The sequence below is a fragment of the Hyaena hyaena genome, unplaced genomic scaffold (assembly GCF_003009895.1).
Source record: "Hyaena hyaena isolate Hyena2069 unplaced genomic scaffold, ASM300989v1 scaffold_440, whole genome shotgun sequence".
NCBI lineage: Eukaryota > Metazoa > Chordata > Mammalia > Carnivora > Hyaenidae > Hyaena > Hyaena hyaena.
This window is the reverse complement of record NW_024081072.1, coordinates 495,059-520,737: the sequence shown is the minus strand read 5'-3', so window position 1 is coordinate 520,737 and position 25,679 is coordinate 495,059. Positions and strand designations below refer to the sequence as shown.

The 25,679-nt window shown below is 39.8% G+C and overlaps 1 protein-coding gene across 2 annotated transcripts in view; it reads left to right on the top strand.

Moving 5' to 3' along the window:
* Positions 1-6,741, top strand: part of CNMD (chondromodulin) — a 34,168-nt gene extending 27,427 nt beyond the window's left edge. The window contains exons 6-7 of one of the 2 annotated variants that reach the window (XM_039253160.1): positions 1,960-2,126; positions 6,206-6,741. In XM_039253160.1, the coding sequence (XP_039109091.1) occupies positions 1,960-2,126; positions 6,206-6,421 (383 nt within the window). In that variant the 3' untranslated portion in view covers positions 6,422-6,741. The remainder of the gene's footprint in view (positions 1-1,959; positions 2,127-6,205) is intronic. The other variant, XM_039253162.1, reaches the window with a different exon arrangement.
* Positions 6,742-25,679: the final 18,938 nt, after the last annotated feature.

Genomic DNA, 25,679 nt, shown 5'->3' with positions numbered 1-25,679 from the left:
TAGCCCACAGGCATGACCACATCTTAAGTATTCAATCATCACAACACCCATCCCAGAATTACATATATTACGTGCAACACCAGAAAAGTGGAAACCACCAAGTGCCCCCAGCGATGAAAAGGTTTAAGTAACTGTGGTACAGCCAGGGGGCAGATTACACACATTAAAGATGAGGATTTTTTTTCAGTCTTTCATAAATGTCAGATTTAACAATAAAATCAAGAAAGTAAATCCCCTCTCAGGATGGTCTCGACCACCTAATTCTAATAAAAGCTCCCCAACTCTAGCAACCTCTGCCCTTGGATCCTTAATCTGGCGGGTCATCAGGGTCACAGACCTGTGTTACCAAGAGACAGTGGTCGCTGGACAAAGTCCGAGGGAAGGGTGAGGGTCTGCCGAGCTCTGGCTATGTGTCAGCCACTGTGCTACAGCTTTGCCCAGTTACTCTTTGCCAACAACTGTCCGGGTGACTACAAATATTCCCATTTTATAGATGAAGAAACCAAGGTTCACAGAGATTAAATAGCTTGCCTGAGGTCATTCAGTTAGTTAAAAGAAGTGGTATTGAGATTTGAAGCCAGGTCTCCCTGATGCCTCTCCAACCATAAACCCAGAAACTCAGAAGCTGTCTGCGGAAGTTCCCCATGGCTGTACAGCACATCTAAGTTCTCAGAAATAACACTGCATGATATAATCATCATTACCTACCATCTGAGTGCTTATTATATGCCAAATGATATACTAAAACTCTTAGGTACACCTCTATCCTGCACTATTCTGTGAATTCAGGTACATTATCCCCATTTTACAGATGACTCTGACTCAGAGACACACCAAAGCCCACCCTGTGTGGTTACTGTCCATGTTTGTTATTCAGCAGCCGTGGGACCCAGGTGGTAGTGTGATGAACCAGAGCACTGGGCTGGGAGCCAGAGAGGTTCACGTTTGTCTCCTGTCTCTGACACCCATTCTGTGCTCCTGGCCAAGTCTCTTGGTCTTTCTGAGCCTTGATGCCTTCATGTGCTAAAGTACCTGCCTTTTCTATCCCACGCATAGGATTTTTAAAAGAAATCAACCAAGATAACAATTCCCCCCAAAATTGTAAAGCTTTATACATATATAGCCAATCTGTTAAGAACACACACGGCTGGGATGCCTGGCCGGCTCAGCCGGTAAGCATAGCAATCTGGATATCTGGTTCGCGAGTTTGAGCCCCATGCTGGGCATGGAGCTTACTTAAAAACAAACCGGCAAAACAATGCGCAGGGCTGAAAGTTAACAGGATACCTGTTCATCAGTGGTTTCAACAGATGCACGTTGACTTTCCTCATACAGGAAGAAGCAAGCGTAGTGGGAGGCTTCTGGCATTACCAGCTACTCGGAGATATCACACGGCTCTTACCGTCCTGCTACCCGTCGCATCCTGGTTATCATCCTTGTGCCTAGGCCTTCTGGTCACAAATTGGCTCTCACAACCCAGATGTGTCTATGCGCAAGAAAAGAAGGCAGAGGAAGCTATCCCAGTCCTCTTTTACCAAGCAAGCAAAAGCTCTCCCAGAAACTGCGCCAATATATTCTGCTTACGTCTCACTGGCCCAAAATGTTTCATTTGGTCTCTCTGAATTGTAAGGGAGCCTAGGGAAACAAGTAGATTTTACTTTCTCAGCCCCTATAGGAGAGGGATAGTACAGGCAAAGAAGGATTGAGAATGGATTGTCAGCTACCTTAGAATTACCGATCTCAATTAGGACTGTAAAACCAAATTCTGGTTATCTGTTTGTTTACTAACCTAAGACTCTGAAATATGCTTTATTATTTAAAAGATCATCAACACAAATTTCAGTATTTAGTCAAATGTTTTTGATATCCTTTTATGCTTTTACTCTGATATAGTACTTCCTTAATTATCCAAATAAATGAATTAACTTACAGGGGTGTTTTGTTTTGTTGTGTTTGCAGAAATCCAGAGAGAAAGAAGAGAGTTGGTAAGAAAAGTCATTACAACTACCACAAGGAGACCACCCAGCGGACCACGGCGCAACGCAGGCCCTAGACAACCAAATAATGAAACGAGACCTAGTGTTCAGGAGGATTCAGACCCCTTCAATCCAGACAACCCTTACCACGTATGTACCGATGTCTTCATGACCTGCTCAGACAAATCCGTTGAACGTAACATTGAAGCGGTTGTTATTTCTACTTGAGGTTTCAAACGAGCATTTAATATTTAACTTAGATTTTTACCAATTACTTAAAAAAGACATCTGAATTTGTTTGTTGCAAAATTTTCGATGAGGGTAAGACACTTAAGCGTGGTCTCTGTAGTGCGAAATCCAGATGGGTTGGAACCCTTATTCAAAGTCGTTTTCTGTGCTCTCCTTTTTTTGAGTCAGAGGCAAATCCATAAAGACAAATTCATATCAGGAATTTGATTATTCAAAAAAGTGTTTCTAAGAATGTGCCCTGAGGATAACATACAGAATGAAAGTATTCTCTTTCCCCTTTTATATCCACTTTATTTATCCATTCAGCAGACATTTGTTGAGAACCTGCTCTTTTCCTGGCCTTGTGCACACAGCCAGGAGGTAACTTTTGCCCTCAGGGGCTCTCAGTCCAGGAGGGAGACAGACTCATACACAGATGAAACACCTTAGACAGAAACACTGGGAATTGGTGTTTGTAAGATGAAACTAATGTACTAAAAACTTCTCAAATCTTCAACAAAATATTATTTACCATTACTATACTCTGTAGGGAGTAAGAGCATTACATCTTTTGTAACTTTTTAACTGAAAAAATAATACATGCGTATATATATTTTAAAGTATAAAAGGGTACACAATGAAATGTGTTTCCCTTCCACCTCAGACACCTTCCCTAGAGCAACATATTAATAATAGCTATTTGCCCAGTTTCTTTCTATAAGAAAGTGTACCCCACACACACTTTTAACACAGAAGAGCATACAACACTTCTGTATCTTGCTTTCTTCCCAGTTACAATACAGTATTTTGGAGACAGGTCTGTATCTTCTATGTACATCTACCACATTCATTTTATTACTTTTTATTATTTTTAAAACTTATTTGAGAGAATGAGCGGTAGAGGGACTGAGAGAGAGGGAGACAGAGGATCTTAAGTGGGGTCCAACATGGGGCTCAGTCTTACAAACCATGAGATCACGACCTGAGCCAAAATCAAGAGTCAGTCACTTAACCAACTGAGCCACCTAGGTGCCCCAAACGTTTTTAATTTTTAAAAAAATTTTGAGGGAGAGTGAGTGTGAGCAGGGAAAGGGACAGAAGGGGGGTGGGGAGAGAGAGAGAGAGGAGAGAGAATCTTAAGCAGGCTCCACACTCAATGCAGAGCCCGCTGAGGGGCTTGATCCCACGACCCCAGGATCATGATATGTGCTGGAATGAAGAGCTGACTTGTTCAACCGAGCCACCCAGTGGACCCCTACCTCATTCATTTAAATGACCACATCATAGTCCATTTGTGTGGATGGATAGATGTACAGAAACTTAACTGGTTCTACTTTGGTGGACATGTAAATTATTTCCCTATCTTTTGTTTTTATACTTTTAATTGTAAACAACCTTGTACACTTCCCACAGGGTTATGGGACGGAGTAAATGAGGTAATGCAGGTGAAGCTTTTAGCACAATGGTTGGCACACAGCAGGCATTAAAAGCTCAGTGTTAATTACTAGTCTTATTATGTCTCTTGTACCCATGTGGGAATGTGGTTTTAGCATAAATACTGATGTATGGGTAGACTGGGTCAAAGGAGATGGAAATTTTACTTTATTTAATGGGAGGATGCCAAACTGTTTCCCAAGGAATTATGCCAGTTACATGTCTTCCCGTGATAATGAGAGGGACCCATTTATTTTCAAACTTTAAAAAAGTCTTCACCAGTCTCTTGGCTGTGAAAACTATCTCCTCATTGTTTTAGCTCGCCTATCTTTAATTATATGTAAGGTTAAGCATCTTTTCATAGACAGGCAATTCATTTGCAACAGTTTTCCTATTTAGCATAAACAGTCCTACACGGTTTCATTTTTTTCCTAGTCTATCATTTTGGATTAATGAATTTTATAAAGATTTAGAGCAAACTGTATTTTTTAAAATAACCCATGGCTTATTAGAAAATTCAGGACACCCTAGTACTTCATTCCCTGAAGCTCAAATAATAAAAGAGAAATAAAATCTGAATAGGCCAACAGAAAATTTAATATAGTTTACTCCCCAGGTAGCTGGGCTAGCTAAATCTGGTTCAAGGGATGAGGAGGGCATCAGCTCCATCACAGAAGGGCAGTGTGTGACTGTGTCTGTTTTGCCTCCAGATTTGAGAAATCCATATTCCTTGAAAAACTCCAATTGTATCAGTTTTTTTTTCCCCTTCATGCTCAGTTTTAAGCAGAAACATCTCCCCATTACCTCAATCCTTCACAAGTTTCTTTAAGGAAATATCTATCTTTGGAGAGGAAATATCCTTGAGAGTTCCTCCCGGCTTTTAAATCCTAACACACCTTTGTTGAACTATCAGATGAGGGAATGCCTCAGCCAAAAGGCTTTTTTGACTCCCGCTGCCCTGGAAGAGTCAGCTACAATTAATTAGGTGGTATTCTTTTTGCGGTTCCTGATGAAGCCAGTTCAAGAAATAAGGGGAAAAAATGAGAAGAGCCTGAAGAAGAAGAAAAAAGAATGGTTTGAGTAAGACAAATATTTTGATGACAAAATTTGAACATAGAGTATATCAAATGGTGTTAAGGAATAAATTTTATTAGGTATGGTAATGGTAGGGTAGTTGTGTAGGGAAAATACTGTTTTGGAGGTGCGTTCTAATTTACGGGTGAAATGTCACAATACCTTCCATTCTAAGTTCACTTCAAAATTTAAAATACTTCGGAAAAGAAAAAGTCAAGCAAATCTGACAAAAGGTTAGCAACTGACAAAACTAGATGATGTTCAGTACACAGTTTTCTCCACTTTGGAGTATGTTTGATACTCCTAATAGTAAAAAGCACCCCTCTCCCCCACAAAAAGAAGTCTTCTTTGTATACCAGAAGAGGTGAGAAGCGTTGCTAGGTTCACTCTGCTCAAGCCTAACCTGTGTTTGGTGCTGCATCTCCCCAGGCTCAGTTACTCTAGGAAAGAGACTTCAACTGAATAAGGAATATACATCAAGGGCTTCTGGGCAATGCAATTCAATAGTGTATTACAAAATCTATACCCCTTGAAGTCTATGAAAAGGAAAACCAGATACATAAGTCTGACAGAGGTCAAGTGGCTTCCAGTTCTGTGATAGCTGTCCAGTAGTGAAAATGGGGACTGTACAGTTGATTTTTACTCCGTGATTCTGTTTATGTAATTACAATAATGGCACATAGAAACTAGGAAGTTTAAGGTCTTGAATTTTTCCACATTTTATGGTGCCTTTTCCTGAGTGTTACAGACCCCTTATGTGGAAATGAAGGCAGAAGCTGAAGACATCAGCGTTTTCAGCGAGTGCAATTAGAATAGCAATCTTTCGGCTTAGCAATGAGTTTCAAAAGATGCTCCAAGAGCCATGGAGGCCACCAGTACAAAATGGCACCAGTGTTCCACTAAATTAGCAGTGGCAGAAATGCCACTTTTGAATCATGCTTTCCTTTTTGTTAATCTATTTAAAATGAGTCACTACTGAGAGGTAACCATGGCTCAGTAAAGGTATGGAGAAACTTCAGGGCATAAAAAACAAAAACAAAAAAACAAAACCACCTTCCTGCCAGTGACAGATGGAGGCTGAGTTTTTAGAAGGAATTCTGAATTATCAGATTATAAACCTGAAAACTTCTTACAGAAAATTATGCCTATTTGTTGTAACAGTGAAAAACTCAGGATCTTATTTTTCTTGATAGCTTTTCAAAAAAAATTTAATGTTTTATTTATTTCTGAGAGAAGGAGAGAGACAGCGTGAGCAGGGGAGGGTCAGAAGAGAGGGAGATACAGATCTGAAAGAGGCTCCAGGCTCTTAGCTGGCTGTCAGCACAGAGCCCGACACAGCCTCGAACCCACGAACCGTGAGATCATGACCTGAGCCGAAGTCAGACGCTTAACCGACTGAGCCACCCAGGCGCCCCTAGGATCATATTTTTAAATAATGTGTATGCTACAGAATTCTCATTATGAAGAAAACATAATTACCTTTTCTTTCACAGCAGCAGGAAGGGGAAGGCATGACATTTGACCCTAGACTGGACCACGAAGGAATCTGCTGCATAGAATGTAGGCGGAGCTACACTCATTGCCAGAAGATCTGTGAGCCTCTGGGGGGCTACTATCCGTGGCCTTACAACTATCAAGGTTGCCGCTCTGCCTGCAGGGTGGTCATGCCCTGCAGCTGGTGGGTGGCCCGCATCCTGGGCATGGTGTGAAATCACCTCACACAGCAGGTGCTGAAAGAGGAGAACTAACTCAAGACACAACCAGAGTATGAGGCATCTTGATGCTGAACGGACCACAAAGTATTTTATATTCGATTTGAATGATGTTATTCGAGACACTTTTAACAGAGTCTCTCAAATGCTTCATAGAACTTTATCCAGAATGTGCAAATGTACTTAAAGGGTAAAGTCAAAAATGTCATTAACAATTATTTTATTACTTGCTATTTTTTATTTGCTTTTGCTTTGCCTATAAGGCCTGCTGGTAAGACTAACTTCCCAAGCTACTTTAAAATAAACATGAAAAATCATTTACAATGTCAAAGATCTCAACTGTACAATTGAGTTCCTTTTAATCAAGTCACTAAAATAATGAAGTTTTGGTTGTTATTTATACAGAATTTCTCCACTGTTTTTTAAAAATTTATTATTTAGAAAGAGCGAGCTAGTGTGAGAGGGCAGAGAGAGGGGAAGGGAGGGGGAGGCAGAGACAGAATGAGAATCCCAAGCAGGCTCCACACTCAGCGTGGAGCCCCACACGGGGCTTGATCCCATAGCCCCTTGGATCATGACCTGAGCTGAAATCCAGAGTTGGGACACTCAACCGACCGAGCCACTCAGGTAGCCTTCCTCCACTGTTCTTAACCTTTACTGTTCTCCCCGTCTTGTAAATGTGCCCCAAAGTTCCCATGTAAAAACACAAAAAAGGCAGGACTTATGATGTAATTTACCTGAGAGCAAACATTATAAAGTTCTAAATGGTAGCTCACAGAAAATTTATTATTTATAGTTTGTGCTGGTATGTAATTAACAGGTGGCTGCCCTATGTTAGGAGTCACCTCATAAATAAAGAGCATTAGGATAAACAGGGAAAATGAAGTCAAAGATAAATCAGACTTGTGGGGAAGAAGAACTTTCACTGACATTCTGGAAAGCAGGTCTTCATACCCTTTTTGATCTGTTTTCAGTAAGTGGTCACTGCGCATGAAGCAGCAGTGATTTCTATCTTTGTAGTACAAATCAGGCTGTTGCTGCAGTCCAATTACCAGTAAGTTACTCTCGTAGTAATAGGACTCACAATACTGCTTGGCAGATCTGGCTGAGAGGATGGTTTATTTATAATGACATAGGTCTCTCAGGAAAAAGGACTGTCTTTAGAAACTGAAATAAATACTGGATCAGAAAAATGAACAGGTATTTCATATTTTTGACATTTTTAGTTCTGAATCCCAGTTCGAGAGACCGAGAAATTTCTTAAGGAGAATGAAAGTTTTCCAAAACAATACAAGGATTCATGGACGACAGAAAAGGTCTTGATACCATGATCTCACCACAGTCCCATATTCTAAATAAACCTTATTACTGTACGTCTAATGTTTGCCAGTTTAAGTTGGTAAAGTTGACACAGTTTCTTAAACCTGGCTATCAGATGAATGCTCACACACTTGCATCTAACAGAATATGCAGCAGTTCGGTCTCTGCAGCAGAAAGAGATGAAGGAAAGACACACGCTGACCTGCAGGTAATGGTCAAACATCTCAGGCAGCAGCTACTTCTGGCACAGATAGAATTTTACATGTTTAGCCTTTAAAATGGTTGTTACCCTATTAACTAAGTAGATACGTGTCAATGGTTCTGCCTACCATCTCCAACCTCACTGGCCAGCAACCTGTACTTGCTTCTACAAATAAAAAAAAAGAAAACAAAGCCACAAAGACTCCACGATCCCAGCCCAGAAGAGCTTGTGGTCTTATGAGAGACAGATATTCAGGATTCAGTACACAAAAGGCCCTGACAAAGATTGGGAGAAGTGGGCTTCCTGGAGAGGTCTCCTTTGTGAGGTCTTCAAGAATGAGCAGGAGTTAGCCAGGTAAAGATGACAGAGGAAGGGCATTCTGGGCAGAGGGAGAAGTTCAGTAAAGTTAGAGCCATGAAGATGCATCAGACAACCAGAAGAACTGGGTATTTGGGTTGAGGGAGAACGTATTCAGATGGACACATAGACAGAAGACAGCTTATATTACATGTTAACTTTTATTTATTTGGTGTGTAAGGAAGAGGAAACCAATGAAAGGTTTCAGGCAAGAAGGGACCTGGTTAAGCTTCCATTTTTAGATAGATCAACCTTGAGAGAACTGAGGTGACACACTTAGTGAGGAGAAAAGTATGTCCCAGGAAAGGCAGCTGTCTCTTGAAAAGGTGCTCCCTTTTCAAAGTACCATAATTAAATGAAAATAAATGAAGTAAATACTCTACTTCATAATTGATACTGGAGTTACATTGTGTTATGTAAAGTCACTAAATACCCAAGGAAGCCAACTTAATAGGGGGGGAAATACTGATGTTTTAAGGGCAGAGGGGAGATTTAAGGTTGGATTAAGGGTAGACATGACAGACTCAAATTATGTTCCAGGAAGAAAACTAAAGGTCTACTCTGACCTTTAGAAGAATCAAGTGTACAAAGGAAGAACAACATTTAGTGAAAGAAGATACTGGAGAATATAAACTTTTCACAAACTGGTACTAATTCCCAGGTTGCCTTTAAGCAGTCCAGTCTAAAAGGTGGAACTGTAGTCCAGTTTGCTGTGATGAATCTTGATTTTGTGTGTACACTGTATGTACATAGTTTACTATTTTATAGGTACATATCTAATTCTCGGCAATGCTGTAATCAATCCTATGGAGGTCACAGGTTAATTTTCAAGGTCCTCATCTGACTGAGACTGAAAGGGTTACTACAGCCCATGATGTGATAGCTGCTGCTGCATAAGCAAAAAGAAAATGAAGACAAGGCCATAATGGGTTCCAGTAGGTTTTTTCTATGTTACGTTAACGTATCTCACTAAAATACACCAACGTATGTCTACTGCATTTTAAAAACTTGTTAACCTCATCCTTCTACCACCCCCTTCTCCCACCCCCCCTCAAATAATTGACACTAGAAAAGTGAAGACATTCAGAATAATCACTTAACCCACTCAAAACAGTTTATTTCTTACACCAGATTTTATTGCACTCTGTAATACAAGCTACATTCTTACAAAATAGAAATTTCTCGTGTGTGGGGGACAAATTGATTTCTGCATAAGCTAAATATGCTGATTTGTTTTATGAACATTTATTTTATGGAAAGGGTCACAATCTTTTTTAAAGTTAGCTGACTTATTGGGGGCTAAGAGGGAGTTGACAAAAATCTACATGCACAGATAGTCCTAGCAGCGTTATCTTGAACATGAAGGTGTAAACTTGAGTGAATGATGCAAATGTTAGCAAAAACATTTTACAGGCACAGTGAGTTCTGGTGTTTATGGAAGGAAGGTGAATTCCTTTTAAAGGGCTTTTGTACATATATGCATACTTATATCCCATATGCATATACAGGTTTCACTTTGGAAAAAGCCCAATATAGTATTTAGAATCAAATTTACAAACAGGTTAAGTTAGCGTTACCTGACTTTAACAATAAAAGGACTTACTACAAATTTTATTTAAACTGTTTACATTCAAAAGTAATCAATTTACATATAGCTTTTAGGTATTTACCTTGTAAAGGTAAGTACAACTATATATACATTTATTGCATGTATAATCTAAACCTAGCAAATAGTTGATTTGAGGCTCACTGAACCTTTTCCATGTCTTAATAGTTTAAAAAATATACATATAGGAGTTGGTCATCATTACAGAATATGTTATCAGACAGATAATGGGACTGGCTAAGCTATAACTAAGTCCTTAAATTAAAATACCAAATTATTAAAAACCATTTAAGTTCCTCGTATGAGCTTACTAATAACCTACAGATGTTCTGTGTCATAGTTCTGTTGTCTCTGTGCCTACTCCTTCACAAAAATTCTCTTCACATCACATTCCTGCAATTAGAACGCTAGGAAGTTCAACCTCTTGTTCCTCAACTGTAAGCCGGCTACAAAAATTTTAGTAGCAATGCCTGAAAGAAATAACCCCTAAATACTTTTTAAAAGTAGCACTGTATTTGCAAATTTACTTGCAATTACTTAAAAAACAAACAAATGTGGTATTGGTGGCTTCCTGTCCTTCAGACTTCCAAGGTGTGTATTATTTCCTTGCAAAAAATTCTCTTCCCAACTGTTATATTCCATTAACCAAGACCATTGTCCATTTTTATATAATGAATTAGCTTTATACTGACATAGCCAAAGACCTGGAATAAACTAGTCATGCATGAACTTTCAGCAGAACATAATGCTTTTAAAGGCAAGTGGTTTCTTTTCCATTAAAACCATATTCCAGCCTGTTACTGAGTTAACTATACAACTACACAGTAAAAAAAAAAAAAAAAATCTCCACAGGCTATACCCTAACACACATTCTACTCAACCTACTAAGCCTCTTCCCCCCATAATTTTTAATATTCACTTAGCACCTATGCATAATCAGACAGGTAGCATCTGAGAACATGCCAGCTGCTAAAGAAGAAATAGTGCCTCATTATACATGAGTACTATGCCAGGGCTCTCCATGAATACTGAACATTCTAATATTCTCAGCGTCGAATTTAGTAATATCTCAGCAGTGATAAGCTAGCATCTTGTCCAAATGTTTTTAATTTGTTTCAGTTTGAAACACATTTTCTTTCATCATGTGTAGTAACCATAAAGTTACATAGATTCAATGAGTTTATCATAATGACCCCAAGGTTCTAATGACAGAGGAACAAAAATAATCACTGAGCTTCTGTCCTCTGCCTTTACATCCATGTAAGAGGGAAAAAAAATTCTTCAAAGGAACAACCCAAGTAGACTTTTACTCTTTTCTGAAGCTTATAGGAAATAAAGCATTAGAGATGACTGTTAAAATCACTTTGCCCCTTGAAATCGTCATTTTTTTAAGGTCAGTGCCCCAGGCGACACACTTCAAAATCACCAGGTCATTAAAAATACAGATTTTTCCCAGCCCTGTTCCAAACCTACTGATCCAAAATCTCGGAAGGTAAGCTGAGAAAGCCTACATATTAAAAAACAAGCTTCCCAGGTGAGGCTTATTCAACATTAAGTTTGAGAACCACTATCCAATATATTACACAGAATATCTGACTAGCGCTATAATTTTTAGTTGCCTGATATTTGGGGCAACTGTCAGAAGGTCAGTACATGTCAGGGGAAATATAGTTGTAGGAGAGTTAGATTCTGATTCTTTCACCAACTACGTATGGGAGTTATGCTAAAGAACGGTTATGAAGAAAACATTATGAGTGTACTCTGAAAAAAAACGCATCTGTAAAACCAAATGTGTGGACTAGATAGCATTTAAAATTCATTCTAGCTCTAAAATTCTGATTTTATTTTTCTTTGTTTCGTCTCCTCATATTGACAGGGGATGAAATGCAAATACATGTTTAAGGGAGTAACAGGTACCAAAGCTATTTCTAGTCCTGGCAGATGGGCCATAAAAACATGCCCTGTTGATATAATTTTTACAATTCTATTAAACATAAAACCCCATATCACACTTATTCTTAAGTCCCTGCGCACAACCAGTCATTCGATTTAATTCAATTTTGACTCCATATCTAGTCTGCTATAAACTGTACTTCTATTCCAGACAAGAAATAGCTTTGCTAACAAAGATTACACTAAAATGTGATACTGCTGTAATTTAACATGAGAGGAGGAAAAGGGCAGACATAAGGTGAGAACTGAGACTCTGAGACTGTGGGTTTCTCCTTTACCCATTAAGTTCTCTCTACACCAGAAGTGAAATTCATTCACATCAATACTTCAGGTATTCAGAGTGAAACTCCACAACGATCCGTATTAGATTTACAAAGTAAATCTGACTTGACTATATATGCATTAGATAAAAATTAGAAAATTTTCAAAAAGACTGACAACTGATAGAATTTTGAGTGAGGACAACAGGATTTTATATTCAGCTACAACAAGCTCTAGCCTGGCAACCATGGTCTCTTCTGTATTCCCTGAAGGCCCTACATGATCCAGACCTCCTCACTCTCCCTTCCCTCCCATCAGTAACCTAAACCCCTAGTTCCTCCAACCCACATCAGGGCTCCACAGTCACCATTCCTTCTGTGGGGAGGGCTCTTTCTCAAGTATATGCACCACTCTCTCCTTTGCTTCCTTCAAGTCTGTATTCAAATGTCCCCTGCTCTGAGTTCTTACTTGATCTTCTAGCTCAAATCTGTCCTCTTCAAACACTTAGTTTTTTTCCTTTGCACTAACATCATTTAACATAAACTTTGACTATTTCTCTCATGAGCTACGATCTATAAAGGCAGGAAGTTTTGGGTTGCTCACCAGTGTATTATTAGTGTTTAAAACAGTGTCTGGCGGGGCATCTGGGTGGCTCAGTCAGTTGAGCCTCCGACTTCGGCTCAGGTCATGATCTCACGTTTTTGGGTTTGAACCCTGCGTTGGGCTCTGTGCCGACAGCTCAGAGCCTGGAGCCTGCTCTGAATTCCCTATCTCCCAGTCTCTCTGCCCCTCCCTGTCTCAAAAAATAAATAAAACATTAAAAAAATTTTTTAATAAAATAAAATAAAACTGTGTCTGGCACATACTTGGCATCCAATAAACTACTGAATGGGTATATCATTAATTATGTAGTCTTCACTCACCTGTATTTTTCTAATATGTGTATTAAGGTGAAAACTCATTAAAAAAAAAAGTACATAGCTTTTGGCAGGAAGACCTCAAGGATGTACACACTGTTGGGGCGCCTAGGTGGCTTAGTCAGTTCAGCGTCCGACTTTCGCTTAGGTCATGATCTCGCGGTTCGTGGGTTCGAGCCCCGCATCGGGCTCTGTGCTGACTGGCAGCTCAGAGCCTGGAGCCTGTTTCAGAGTCTGTGACTCCCTCTCTCTCTGGCCCTCCCCTGCTCACGCGGTCTCTCTCTCTCTCTCCTAGAAATAAAAAAAATTCAAAAAAAAAAAGGATGTATACACGGTTAAAAAATAGAGTATGCAACCTTCACCAAAGAGGGTCACAGGGTATTCAAAATATCAAAATTTATTTGGAAGTTTTCAAGAAAAAAAAGTACTAGGAAGTAGTTCAAACTTTTGCACCCAAAGACTGGTATGATTATGATTTTTTTTTAAATTTTTTTTAAATGTTTTATTTATTTCTAGGAGAGAGAGAGACAGCGTGAGCAGGGGAGGGTCAGAGAGGGAGGGAGTGACAGACTCTGAAACAGGCTCCAGGCTCTGAGCTGGCAGTCAGCACATAGCCCAACGCGGGGCTCGAACCCATGAACCGCCAGATCATGACCCAAGTGAAAGTCGGACGCTTAACCGACTAAGCCACCCAGGCGCCCCAGTATGATTATGATTTTTATAAATTGGTATGCTTATAGACGAAAATGCTAGACTCACTCTTGGTTTCCAAACCTTTCCATATGCCCAAACCAATTCCATTCCTGGCCTTATAAACTGCTGGCCTCTTTCACTTTCCCCAAGTTCTGTGGGTTCAAGAAGTCTTCTGCAAGAATGACTAACCTAGTTAGAAAGTAAGCTTCAGTCCCTTCTTTAAGAAAACACATACATTTTGGTTTTAAAACAATTAGGACAAAAGAAAGAAATCAGATTAAATAGCAAAACAAAAAAAAACACTTGGACATCACAAGGGTTTTGATTACTTATATAACTGTTATCCCTCTAGTAATGTAGATAAATTAAGAATAAATCCTATTTGGGGCACCTGGGTGGCTCAGTCAGTTAAGTGTCCGACTTCAGCTCAGGTTATGATCTCACAGTTCGTGGGTTCAAGTCCCGCGTCGGGCTCTGTGCTGATGGCTAGCTCAAAGCCTGGAGCCTGCTTCGGATTCTGTAACTCCCTCTATCTCTGACCCTCCTCTGTTCACGCTGTCTCTACCTCTCTCTCAAAAATAAATAAAAACATTTTAAAAATTAAAAACAAAAATCAGATTTAGCTCTCAAGGCCGTGGTTAGAAACCTACTTAAAATTACTCTTCTATGTATACTGATAAATAAATGATCAATTTCAAGGGCACGATAGAAAAAAACAAAGTAAACTTTAAAAAACTAATTAGTTTGGGAAAAGTAACCCAACTGTTCCAATACTTGAATATCTACTATGTGAAAGGCACAGAGTTTGACATCAAAAATCCAAAGGTAAGTAATCAACACTGTGACTGAGAAGGACCTACAAGGTAAAAAAGATAACCGCTGCTAACCGTATACCCAGTGAAACTGGGTACCATAAAAGGTCTAAACAAGGCACTTCCACCTCACAGCTGGAGTGGCAAGGAATTTCTGTAGAGAACATGGAATGGGGAGGTTCATTAAGAGTCCCGATGTTCTCAATGGGGTCACTTAAAGAATAAATGGAAGAAAATAAGGGTGTTCTATGAGCAGTAAGACCACAAGCAAACCTAACCATCATCAAACAAATTCTGTGGGCCTATTCCCTGTGCGCCAGGTACTGCAGATACAAAGTTGGAAGCTACCACCCACATCCCCTAACCCAACTGTCACACAGGGATGAAATGGGTCATTTGTAGACACCCAATAAAGAACAAATCTGATTCGAACATATCTGTGAGATAGTCGAATGGAGTAAGACTGAGACCTATATAAAAGAAGCCCAATAAATCCATGCATGATTATTGCAGACAATTCTTCTTTTAAGTGCTGAATTCATTTGGATAGCCTTTAACTCTATTCATTAATAGACTGAACCAGGATCTTCCTCTTCTAGTTAAAAGGACCAGGATGGAATGGGAAACTATGTCCACTCCAGACTTAGTTAATTCAGCAAGTAAGCTCCCTTGCACCCTAGATCATTCAACTAAAAGGAAGACCACTAAAATCCTTAATTTTCAGCTCCAAAATATGGAGGCCCCTAAACAAATAAAAAACCCACAACCCTCCTGGTCTCTGCCATTACTGCAAAAAGCCAGGACACTGGAAGAAAGACACTTGCAGGCTTAAGTGCCAGGCACCTTCAGTCCTCTAACCAGACTTCCCAGTGCCCTGCCAATCCCCAATGTTGGAACTGCAAGGAACTACAGGAGTTTTTCCCCCAATCCTTCCCTTTAATTGGCTCAGAGAAACCACTCTCCAGATTGGAAATGAATGTCTCTCTGTCCTTATGGACATTAAAGCTATACCTGGTGCTCAACCCCACTGTTATTACATAGCTCCTGCCATAGAGTATTAAGACAATTAAAATAGTATGGGTTTCCAATAAAACCCAACAGGTTCCTAGCTCTAAACCTAGTCCCTTTTGGTTAGGTCAAGAGATACCAACCTTTTCTCTGTAGCTCTTTCATCCCTATTGATTGGATTGATATTTCTTGGAAAAATATGCTGGAATTTCTTTCTCCTCAAAAGGGAAACTAGTTCTAAAATTTTAAAAGAGCAACCAAAATAGCCAAATAGGTGAATCAAATGATCCTTCAACATGTTTTATTTGCTCTGTCTCTGATGGCACTAGAGCTAATTACAAAGACATTGATCATTTGTCTCTATTGAACCAGCTACCACTCTTTATGGGAAAAACAGTTAACTGTTATTGGCAGAATCCACAGTGTACCTCCTATTAAGATACAGCTAGATCTCTCAACGCCTCTCCCTAGAATTAATCAATACCCTACAAATAAGGAGGCCCTTCTGGACATGAAGCCCACAATGGAATAAGGCCTAAGGCCTCCTTATCCCCTAAACCAGTCCCTGCAATAGCCTTACTTTACCAGATAAAAAAACAAAAAACAAAAAAACGGCTACAGTACCTCCAAGTCATAAACTGCATTGTCATCTTTCATTGCCCAGTTGTTCCCAATCTCTGTACTTTGCTGACCTCTATCCCTACTGAAAGCAAATTTTTCACCATGGTTGATCTTTAGAGTGTCTTCTTTAGCATTCCAGTGGATAAGGCAAGACACTATCTCTGTGCCTTCACTCGGGAAGTACAATACACCTGGACAGTAGTGCCCCAAAGTTCTACTGAAAATTCTTCGTACTTTTCACAAATTTTAAAAGCTGATCTAGATCATATAAAATTTCCTAGAAGTTCTATCCTATTACAATATGTACATGACTTGCTTCTCTGCTCCATTTATCAAGTCTCTTCACAAAACGACAGCATCCACCTATTAAAATTTTTAGCCTTACAGGGATATAAAGTCTCCAAGGAAAAACTGCAGTTCATTCAAACTAAGTTTGATACTTAGGACACCTTAATTTTGGAACAATGGTTATATTTATATCCAAACAGGCATCATGGCACCCTGGACTTTTCAAAAAGCAAATCTAAGCATCAATTACAAGGTTCTCTTGGGCTACCTGGCCATTTAAAATTCTACTCCAAGCTTCTCATTTTTTGAGAGAGAGAAAGCGCACACGTGCGAACAGTGGAAGGGTAGACAAAAAGGGAAAGACAAATCTTATTTCCATGCCCAGCCCAGAGCCCAGTGCAAGGCTCAATCCCATGACCGTGAGATCATGACATGAGCCGAAATCAAGAGCTGGATACTCAACTAACAGGAGCCACCCAGGTGCCCCCTCGAGCTCCTCTCTTATGGCCCAATCTCTGTATGCTTACTAAAGAAACAACAAACCTGACCTTATTACTAAGATCAAGAAATCTTAGTCTTTGATGTCTTAAGTGAAAACCTAATAAATTCCCCTGCTCTTGAACATCTCAATTATCAACTTCCCATTTTCCTTTGTGTGTAATGTAAAAGAGAAGAATGCCCTTGGGGTACTCACTCCCAAACCTGGGAACCCCCACTGGCCCACAAGGTATAGACAACATCTAGACCCTGTGAAACAAGAGCACTCCCACCTTCTGCCTCAGAGCTATTCCTCCGACTGTTCTTTGAGTCAAGGTGCCTGAAGAAATAACCATGGAAATACCTTCTAACTCGTCTTGTACCTTATTCAGTAGAAACCCTTTTATTTATTTATTTTTAATGTTTATTTCTTTTTTTTGAGACAGAGACAGAGACAAAGCATGAGCAGCGGAGGGTCAGAGAGAGAGAGGGAGACACACAGAATCTGAAACAGGCTCCAGGCTCTGAGCTAGCTGTCCGCACATAGCCCGACATGGGGCTCGAACCCACAAACCGTGAGATCATGACCTGAGCCGAAGTCAAACGCTTAACCGACTGAGCCACCCAGGCGCCCCAGTAGAAACCCTTTTAAATTCTCATATTTAACTCTTGTTAGTTGCCTCACCTCCTATGAAATCCTCTTGCTAACCAATCCTCATACAGTAGTACCACTTACTCATAGTTTCACTTCCAGCAGAATTGAAGAAGTTGATTTAAGGAGACAAGATACCATCTAAAGCAAGTCTTCTATTGCAATGAAACTGGGCTCCTCTGAAAGAAGATGCCCAACAGAACCTTCATTAATAAAAGTGCAAAGGAAGCACCACATGCATAAAACATGGAAGGACAGCTTAACTCTGATACTATGTGACAATAATGCAGAGCATATGATAAATAAAGCCTGGTACAGTGTACAGAGGAAAGAATGCACATGCTTGCAAAAACAAAAACAAAGAAATGATCTGCCTGCATTCTGGTAACATAATCAGAAAGTGTGGGTGATAGCCATCTTGTTATGGGATAGTTCCACCAATGCTTCATCTCCAAAGTGAAAAAATACTCAAGAGTAAGGGTTAGGATTTAAGTCCTATTGGTAATAGACAATGCACTTGGCCATCCCGAGTCTGTTTGCTATGTAAAAGAAAATGTTGAGGTTGTAGTCTTATAACCTCACTGCTTCAGCCTCTTCACCAGGGAATCATTAGGTTTGTCAGGGCCACATACACTTGGCTTGTATTTAATCAAATTCGATCAGCAACTGATACAGACCCTAATCTGGACAAAACGCAGTGCTAGAAGTCATTCACTACTGCTGATGTAATAACATTCATCAAAGCTTCAACGAATAAATTAAAACTAGAACCTGTACATGACTGCTGGAAGAACTTAGAGAGTGAAGACATGAATGATTTTAAAGGCATCTAGCGTTGACAGCTCAGAGCCTGGAGCCTGCTTTGGATTCTGTCTCCCTCTCTCTCTGCCCCTCCCCCACTCGTGCTTTGTTTGTCTCAATAATAAATAAACATTAAAAAAAAAGAATAAACATTAAAGGCTTCCTAGGGATTGAGGGAGAAGTTAAGAAAATCCTCCACATAGCAAGATAAGTTAGTGGATGTGGACTGGCCAACGTTTTAGATGAATAAGTTGAAGAGCATACTGAAAGACACCTAAAGTGTTCACAAGTGAGGAACTGAAAGAACCTAAGTCATTTACAAAGGAAGACGATGAAGAAAAAACAAGCAGAAAATAAAGCAGAACCAGCAATGTGGGCATTAGTAAAATTTGCTAAAGTGTTTTGAATTGCACAGAGATTAAGGGACAAAATTATGGACTGTGGATCCTCAAATGCAGCACAGGATTAAAGTCACCTATATAATCCCTGAAGGATTACAACCTCTGCAGCAACACTTTGATAGCTAAAAAGAGACAACAAATTCAATTACAATATTCCTCCAAAGTTTTAGGGAAAATCAACAGCAAGAAAAACCCTTCAACATTCAAGAATTATTGACACTGGCCATTGTCATGGCTTGATGATCTAGATCACTGGAAGCAGAAGATTATCCTTCTGGATTTATTGTCAGAAAGTCTGTCAACAGTGCCTAACACAGTCACTATGCCTGCATCACTCACTTCATCTCATCACACGGGCATCATATTGTCTCACATTATCACAAGAAGTATTACAGTAGAGTATATAGTACAGATATTGAGAGAAACAGAATCGTGTACATTATAAGTATTGTTATTGCCATTAACTTCATATATTTTCAACTTTATCACAAGTACGTATACATAGAATAAAACAGCATACATAGGGTTCAGTACTATCTGCTGTTTCAGACAACCACTGGTGGTCCTGGAGCAAATCCCACGTGGATAAAGGATGGCAGGGAACAACTACTGTATAAATCTTTCTCACTGTAACAATCTTAACATTCCTAACTCTTCTCCCCTCTACTGATAAACTTCAAATGACTGCTTAATATGAATGGACTCCCTCCATGATGACTTACAGCAAACTCTTTTGGATAGCACTGACTTCCACAGTTTACTGATGGTTTTTATTTAAAAGATGAAAATGGAAATACTATGCCAGCTGTGCATCTCCAATTTCCCTCAAAGTTATTGAGGTGGCACCTTTACCTTTGGCTACCTGAGCCCAATAGGCTGAACTGTCTTACTCAGGCCTGCATTTTAGCTATGGGGAAAATGGCAAATATAAATAGACCTTGTTTTACTGCACTTCAAAGATATTAGAGGGTTTGTGGCAAGCCGGCATCCACCAAGTGTACAGGTTCCAGTATTTTTTTTAATGTTTATTTTTGAGAGAGAGTATGTGTGAGCAAGAGACAGAGCGAGTGAGCAGGGGAGGGGCAGAGAGAGAGGGAAATACAGAATCCGAAGCAAGCTCCAGGCTCTGAGGTGTCAACACCGAGCCTGACACAGGGCTCAAACTCATGAACCGCAAGATCATGATCTAAACCAAAGTGAGACACTTAACCAATTGGTGGCACCCCCACTCTCAACTTTTATTCAACATGTTACTGGAAGTTCCAGCCACAGTAAGACGACAAGAAAATGAAATAAAAAGCATCCCGATCAAATTAGTAAGGAAGAAGTTAAATCAACAGTATTTGCAGATGACATAATATTATACACAGAAAACTCTATAAAGATTCCACCAAAAAACTAAATTAATAATAAATTCAGTAAAGTTACAGAATCTAAAATCAATATCCAGAAATTGGTTACATTTCTATATACGAAAAATGAAGTAGCAGAAAGAGAAATTAAGAAAGCAAGTCCATTTACAATTGAACCAAAAAGAATAAAATACCTAGGAATAACTTAACCAAGCAGGTGAAAGACCCTTATTCTGAAAACTATAAAACACTGATGAAAGAAACTAAAGATGACACAAATAAAAAGACATCACACTCGTGGATTGGAAGAATATTGCTAAAATGTCCATACTACCCACAGCAATCCACAGATTTAATGCTATCCCTATCAAAATACCAATCACATTTTCCACAGAACTAAAACAAACAATATTACAATTTGTACAAAACCACTAAAGAACCCAGGCAGTCAAAACACTAGAAAAAGAACAGGGGCCCCTTGGTGGCTCAGTCGGTTAAGCACCCAACTTCAGCTCAAGTCATGTCTCAAAGTTTGTGAGTTCAAACCCCGCTTCAAGCTCTGTGTTGACACCTTGGATCCTGAAGCCTGCTTCAGATTCTGTGTCTCCCTCTCTCTCCATGCCTCCCCCCTTGCACTCTGTCTCTCTAAAATGAACATTAAATGGCAGAAGACACGAACAGACACTTCTCCAAAGAGGACACCCAGATGGCCAACAGACACATGAAACAATGCTCAGCGTCACTCATCATCAGAGAAATACAAATCAAAACCACACTGAGATACCACCTCGCACTGGTCAGAGTGGCTAAAATGAACAAATCAGGAGACTCTAGATGCTGGCGAGGATATGGAGAAATGGGCACCCTCCTACATTGTTGGTGGGAATGTAAACTGGTGCAGCCCCTCTGGAAAAAGTGTGGATGGAGGTTCCTCAAAAAATTAACAGTACAACTCTCCTATGACCCAGCAATAGCATTGCTAGAAATTTACCCAAGGGATATAGGAGTGCTAATGCAGAGAGACACATGTACCCCAATGTTCACAGCAGCACTTTCAACAATAGCCAAATCATGGAAAGAGCACTGACGAATAGATCAAGAAGATGTGGTTTACCTATACAATGTTATACTACACGGCAATGAGAAAGAATGAAATCTGGCCATTTGTAGCAACGTGTATGGAACTTGAGGGTGTTATGCTGAGCGAAATAAGTCAGGCAGAAAAAGACAGATACCGTATGTTTTCACTTTTAAATGGAACAGGAGAAACTTAACAGAGGACCATGGGGGAGGAGATGGGGAAAAAATAGTTGGGGAGAGGGAGGGAGGCAAACCATGAGAGACTCTTGAATGCTGAGAACAAACTGAGGACTGATGGGGTAGAGGGAAGGGAAGGGGGGTGATGGGCATGGAGGAGGGCACTTGTTGGGATGAGCACTGGGTGTTATATGGAAATTAACCTGAAAATCAATTATGAAAGAAAAAAACTAAAATGGTTTACAAAAAATTAATAAAATGAACATTAAAAAAAAAAAAACACCTGAGATACCACAATCCCAGATCTCAAGATATATTACAAAGCTGGGGCGCCTGGGTGGCTCAGTCGGTTGAGCGTCCGACTTCAGCTCAGGTCATGATCTCACAGTTCGTGAGTTCGAGCCCCACGTCGGGCTCTGTGCTGACTGCCAGCTCAGAACCTGGAGCCGGTTTCAGATTCTGTATCTCCCTCTCTCTCTGACCCTCCCCGCTCATGCTGTCTCTCTCTCTCAGAAATAAAGCATTAAAAAAAAAAATTAAAAAAAAAAAAGATATATTACAAAGCTGCTTTTGTACTGGCACAAAAACGGACACATAGATAAATGGAACACAATATAGAGTTTAGAAATTAACCAACTTCTATGGCCAATCTATGATAAAGGAGGCAGGAATATATACAACAGGGAAAAGACGATCTCTTCAATAAATGTTGCTAGGTAAAATTTAATAACTATATGCAAAAGAAGGAAACTAAACTATACTATACATAAAAATAAACTCAAGATGTATTAAAGACCTAAATGTGAGACCTCAAATCATAAAGCTCCTACAAGAAACATAGACAGTGATTTCTTTAACATCAGCCTTAGCAACATTTTTCTAGATGTCTCCTCAGCAAAAGAAACAAAAGCAAAATTAAACTAGTGGGATTATATAAAAATAGAAAGTTTTTGCACAGTGAAGGAAACCATCAAGAAATGAAAAGGCAACCTCCTAAATAGAAGAAGGTATCTGCAAAGTATATATTCAATAAGGGGTTAATATCTAAATATATAAATAACTTATACAACACAGTATCTACTCTACATTTCATAGATCAAGGCATAATTTTGACTTTCAAGTCTTATTATTTAAGAAATACATAACATAAGGCTACAGCTGCCATCTATAGATAGTAATTCCTTTGATGGATATGGGCAAAGTAAGCTGAAAACCTTCTGGAAAGGATTCACCATTTAGATGTCAGTAAGAACATTTGTGATTCATAGCAAGAGGTCAAAATATCACCATTAACAAGAGTTTGGGAAAAGTCGATTTCAACCCTCATGGATGACTCTGAGTGGCTCAAAACTTCAGTGCAGAAAGTAACTGCAGATTTGATGGAAATAACAAGGGGGCTAGAATTAGAAGTGAAGCCAGATGCGACTGAATTGTTGCAATCTCATGAAACTTCAATGAATCGAGACATGCTTCTCATGGTTGGGCAAAGAAAGTGGCTTCCTGAGATGAAATCTACTTCTGGTGAAGATGCTGTGAAGAATGTTGAAATGACAACAAAGGACTTAATATTACATAGACTTTGTTGTAATTTTGTCAGGGTTAAGGAGGACTGAATGCAATTCTGAAAGAAGTTCTGTGTGTAACATGCTATCAAACAGCATCACATGTTAGAGAGAAATAATCTATGAGTCAATTCACATGTCAAACTTCACTGTTGAAATTTTTTAAACTTTTTAATAGTTTTTTTAAATTTATTTTTGAGACAGAGAGAGACACAGCATGAGCAGGGGAGGGGCAGAGACAGAGAGAGAGGGAGACACAGAATCTGAAACAGGCTCTAGGCTCTGAGCTGCCAGCACAGAACCTGATGTGGGGCTCGAACCCACGAACCACGAGATCATGACCTGAGCCGAAGTCGGACACTTACCCGACTGAGCCACCCAGGCACCCCAAACTCCACTGTTGTCTTTTTTCTTTTTTTTTTTTAAATTTTTTTTAATGTTTTATTTATTTCTAGGAGAGAGAGAGAGCAAGCAGGGGAGGGTCAGAGAGAGAGGGAGTCACAGACTCTGAAACAGGCTCCAGGCTCTGAGCTGACAGTCAGCACAGAGCCCGACGCGGGGCTCGAACCCACGAACCGCGAGATCATGACCCAAGCCAAAGTCGGACGCTTAACCGACTAAGCCACCCAGGCGCCCCTCCACTGTTGTCTTAAGAAATTGCCACAGACATGTAACAGTCAGCAACCACCACTCTGATCAGTCAGCAGCCATCAACAACAAGGCAAAACCCTTCACCAACAAAAAAATAGAAAGCTGAAAAAAAGGTTATTAGCATTTTCAGCAATAAAGTACTTTTTAATTAAGATATATATATATTACTTCAGGTATAATGCTATTACACACTTAATAGCCTATAGTATAGCATAAACATAAATTTTATTTGCACTGGGAAACTTCTATAATGTTTCTCCCAAATGATAATGTAGAAAAACTGACTAGGAGGACTCTACAATTGACCCTAGAAAAGGAAATATAAAATCAGAAATCTGGTAACTGTCAGTTCAATAAAAGAGAGAACTCTGGTTTGGCCAAATAGTAGAAACCCAGTCATACCAGAGGCCTTAAAATGTGCATACTGTACAGCTTTGAAATATAGCGCTTCTGATGAAATGATAACTTCTATGAACCAATACTGGTGGGGATCAATACAGATGCAAAAAGTACCTACTTTGCTTGCTCCACCTGCTCCAAATACAACCTATGGAAAGCAACCTGCCCAATGGACAATTCAAAGTTTGGCAAATGGATTATAGTCAACCTCTCCCCTACCCCCAGTTTCATAGATATATTTATGTTTTAGTCATGGTTTGTATGTTTTCTCACTGGACTAAAGCTTTCCTTATTAGACAGGCTACTGCCTTTTTCTGTGGCTAAAATACTATTAGAAAAGATTGTCTCTACCTGGGGAATCCCCTTGAACTTCATAATGACCAGGGAATTCAGTTCACTGGTTAAGGGCTTTAAAGGCCTATGCTTGTTAGCCATTCTACAACACTTTCATTGTACTTTCCACCCTCAATCCTCAGCTAGTGAAATGCACACTAACGGTATTAAGGCTCAACTCGCAAAATTTGTAGAGACCCTTTTAAATACTCAGGCCAAGGGGCACCTGGGTGGCTCAGTTGGTTAAGCATCTGACTTCAGTTGAGGTCATGATCTCATGGTTCGGGAGCACAAATCCCACACTGGGTGAGCTGGAGTCGCATGCTGAAAGGACGGAGCCTACGTGGGATTCTCTCCCCCTCTCTCTGCCCCTCATGGGATTCTCTTTGCCTGTCTGCCCCTCACTCACTTGTGCCCTCTAAAAAAAAAATAAATAAAAGTCATAAGATTTATTAACACTGCATTTTTAGAAATACTTAGGCCCAAAGCACTGCCATTAGTCTTTTGGAATCCAGAAACTCTCACCCTTAGAGATAATCTCAGGTACCCAATCCACATGGCTCCTGCTTCTTTGATTCATAGTCAAGAAAAGGAAATATAATACTGTAAAGGTCTAATTACCTCTGATGAAAATAACTAGGCTCTAGTAGAACAGTCTTTTAGCAGTGCACTCCTCAAGCATCACTTCTTATAACTCAGAGATTTAATCTACTGGAAATGACATCTCCAGAAAGACTCTCTTCAACTGTTAGGAAGGCTCAATTTTCGTACCAAAGAGATATTTTTGGATCCATGTACCACGTCTAAACAAAGCGCCAAACCTGAACTGGACCTGTGCACCAACTGGTGACCCAAAAGTAAAGGTTTCCCAAACAGGTGGCTTCCTGGGATGACTGCACCTGTGTACCTTCCTCTCCTGTTTTCTTCTCCCTCTTTCATGGAAGGGTAATACTTTTGTCAGCATTCCCCAATACCTTGCAATAAGGGTAAGCTGCTCCAATTACTGGATTTGTCATCAGAAACCACTATCTGTCCATGATAAACCCCTTAGTTTACATGTAAATAATTTTGTTGGAATCCCAGATGCAATTATATGCCCAAACTGTCCCACAGGTCCTTTTTACAAAATTAAAATAGTGTATCAACATACCACCAATCCCTGCCTCAATTTAATCCAACCTTGGGATGGAAGAACGTGATCCATCAAATACGGATATGAAAGATACTGCACAGCAGTCAGCATAAATCAGCCCATTTGCAGACTTTCTGCCAAACCCATATATCTGGGTGGTCCTTCAATATATAATACAGCATTGGAATCTTGGCTGAATG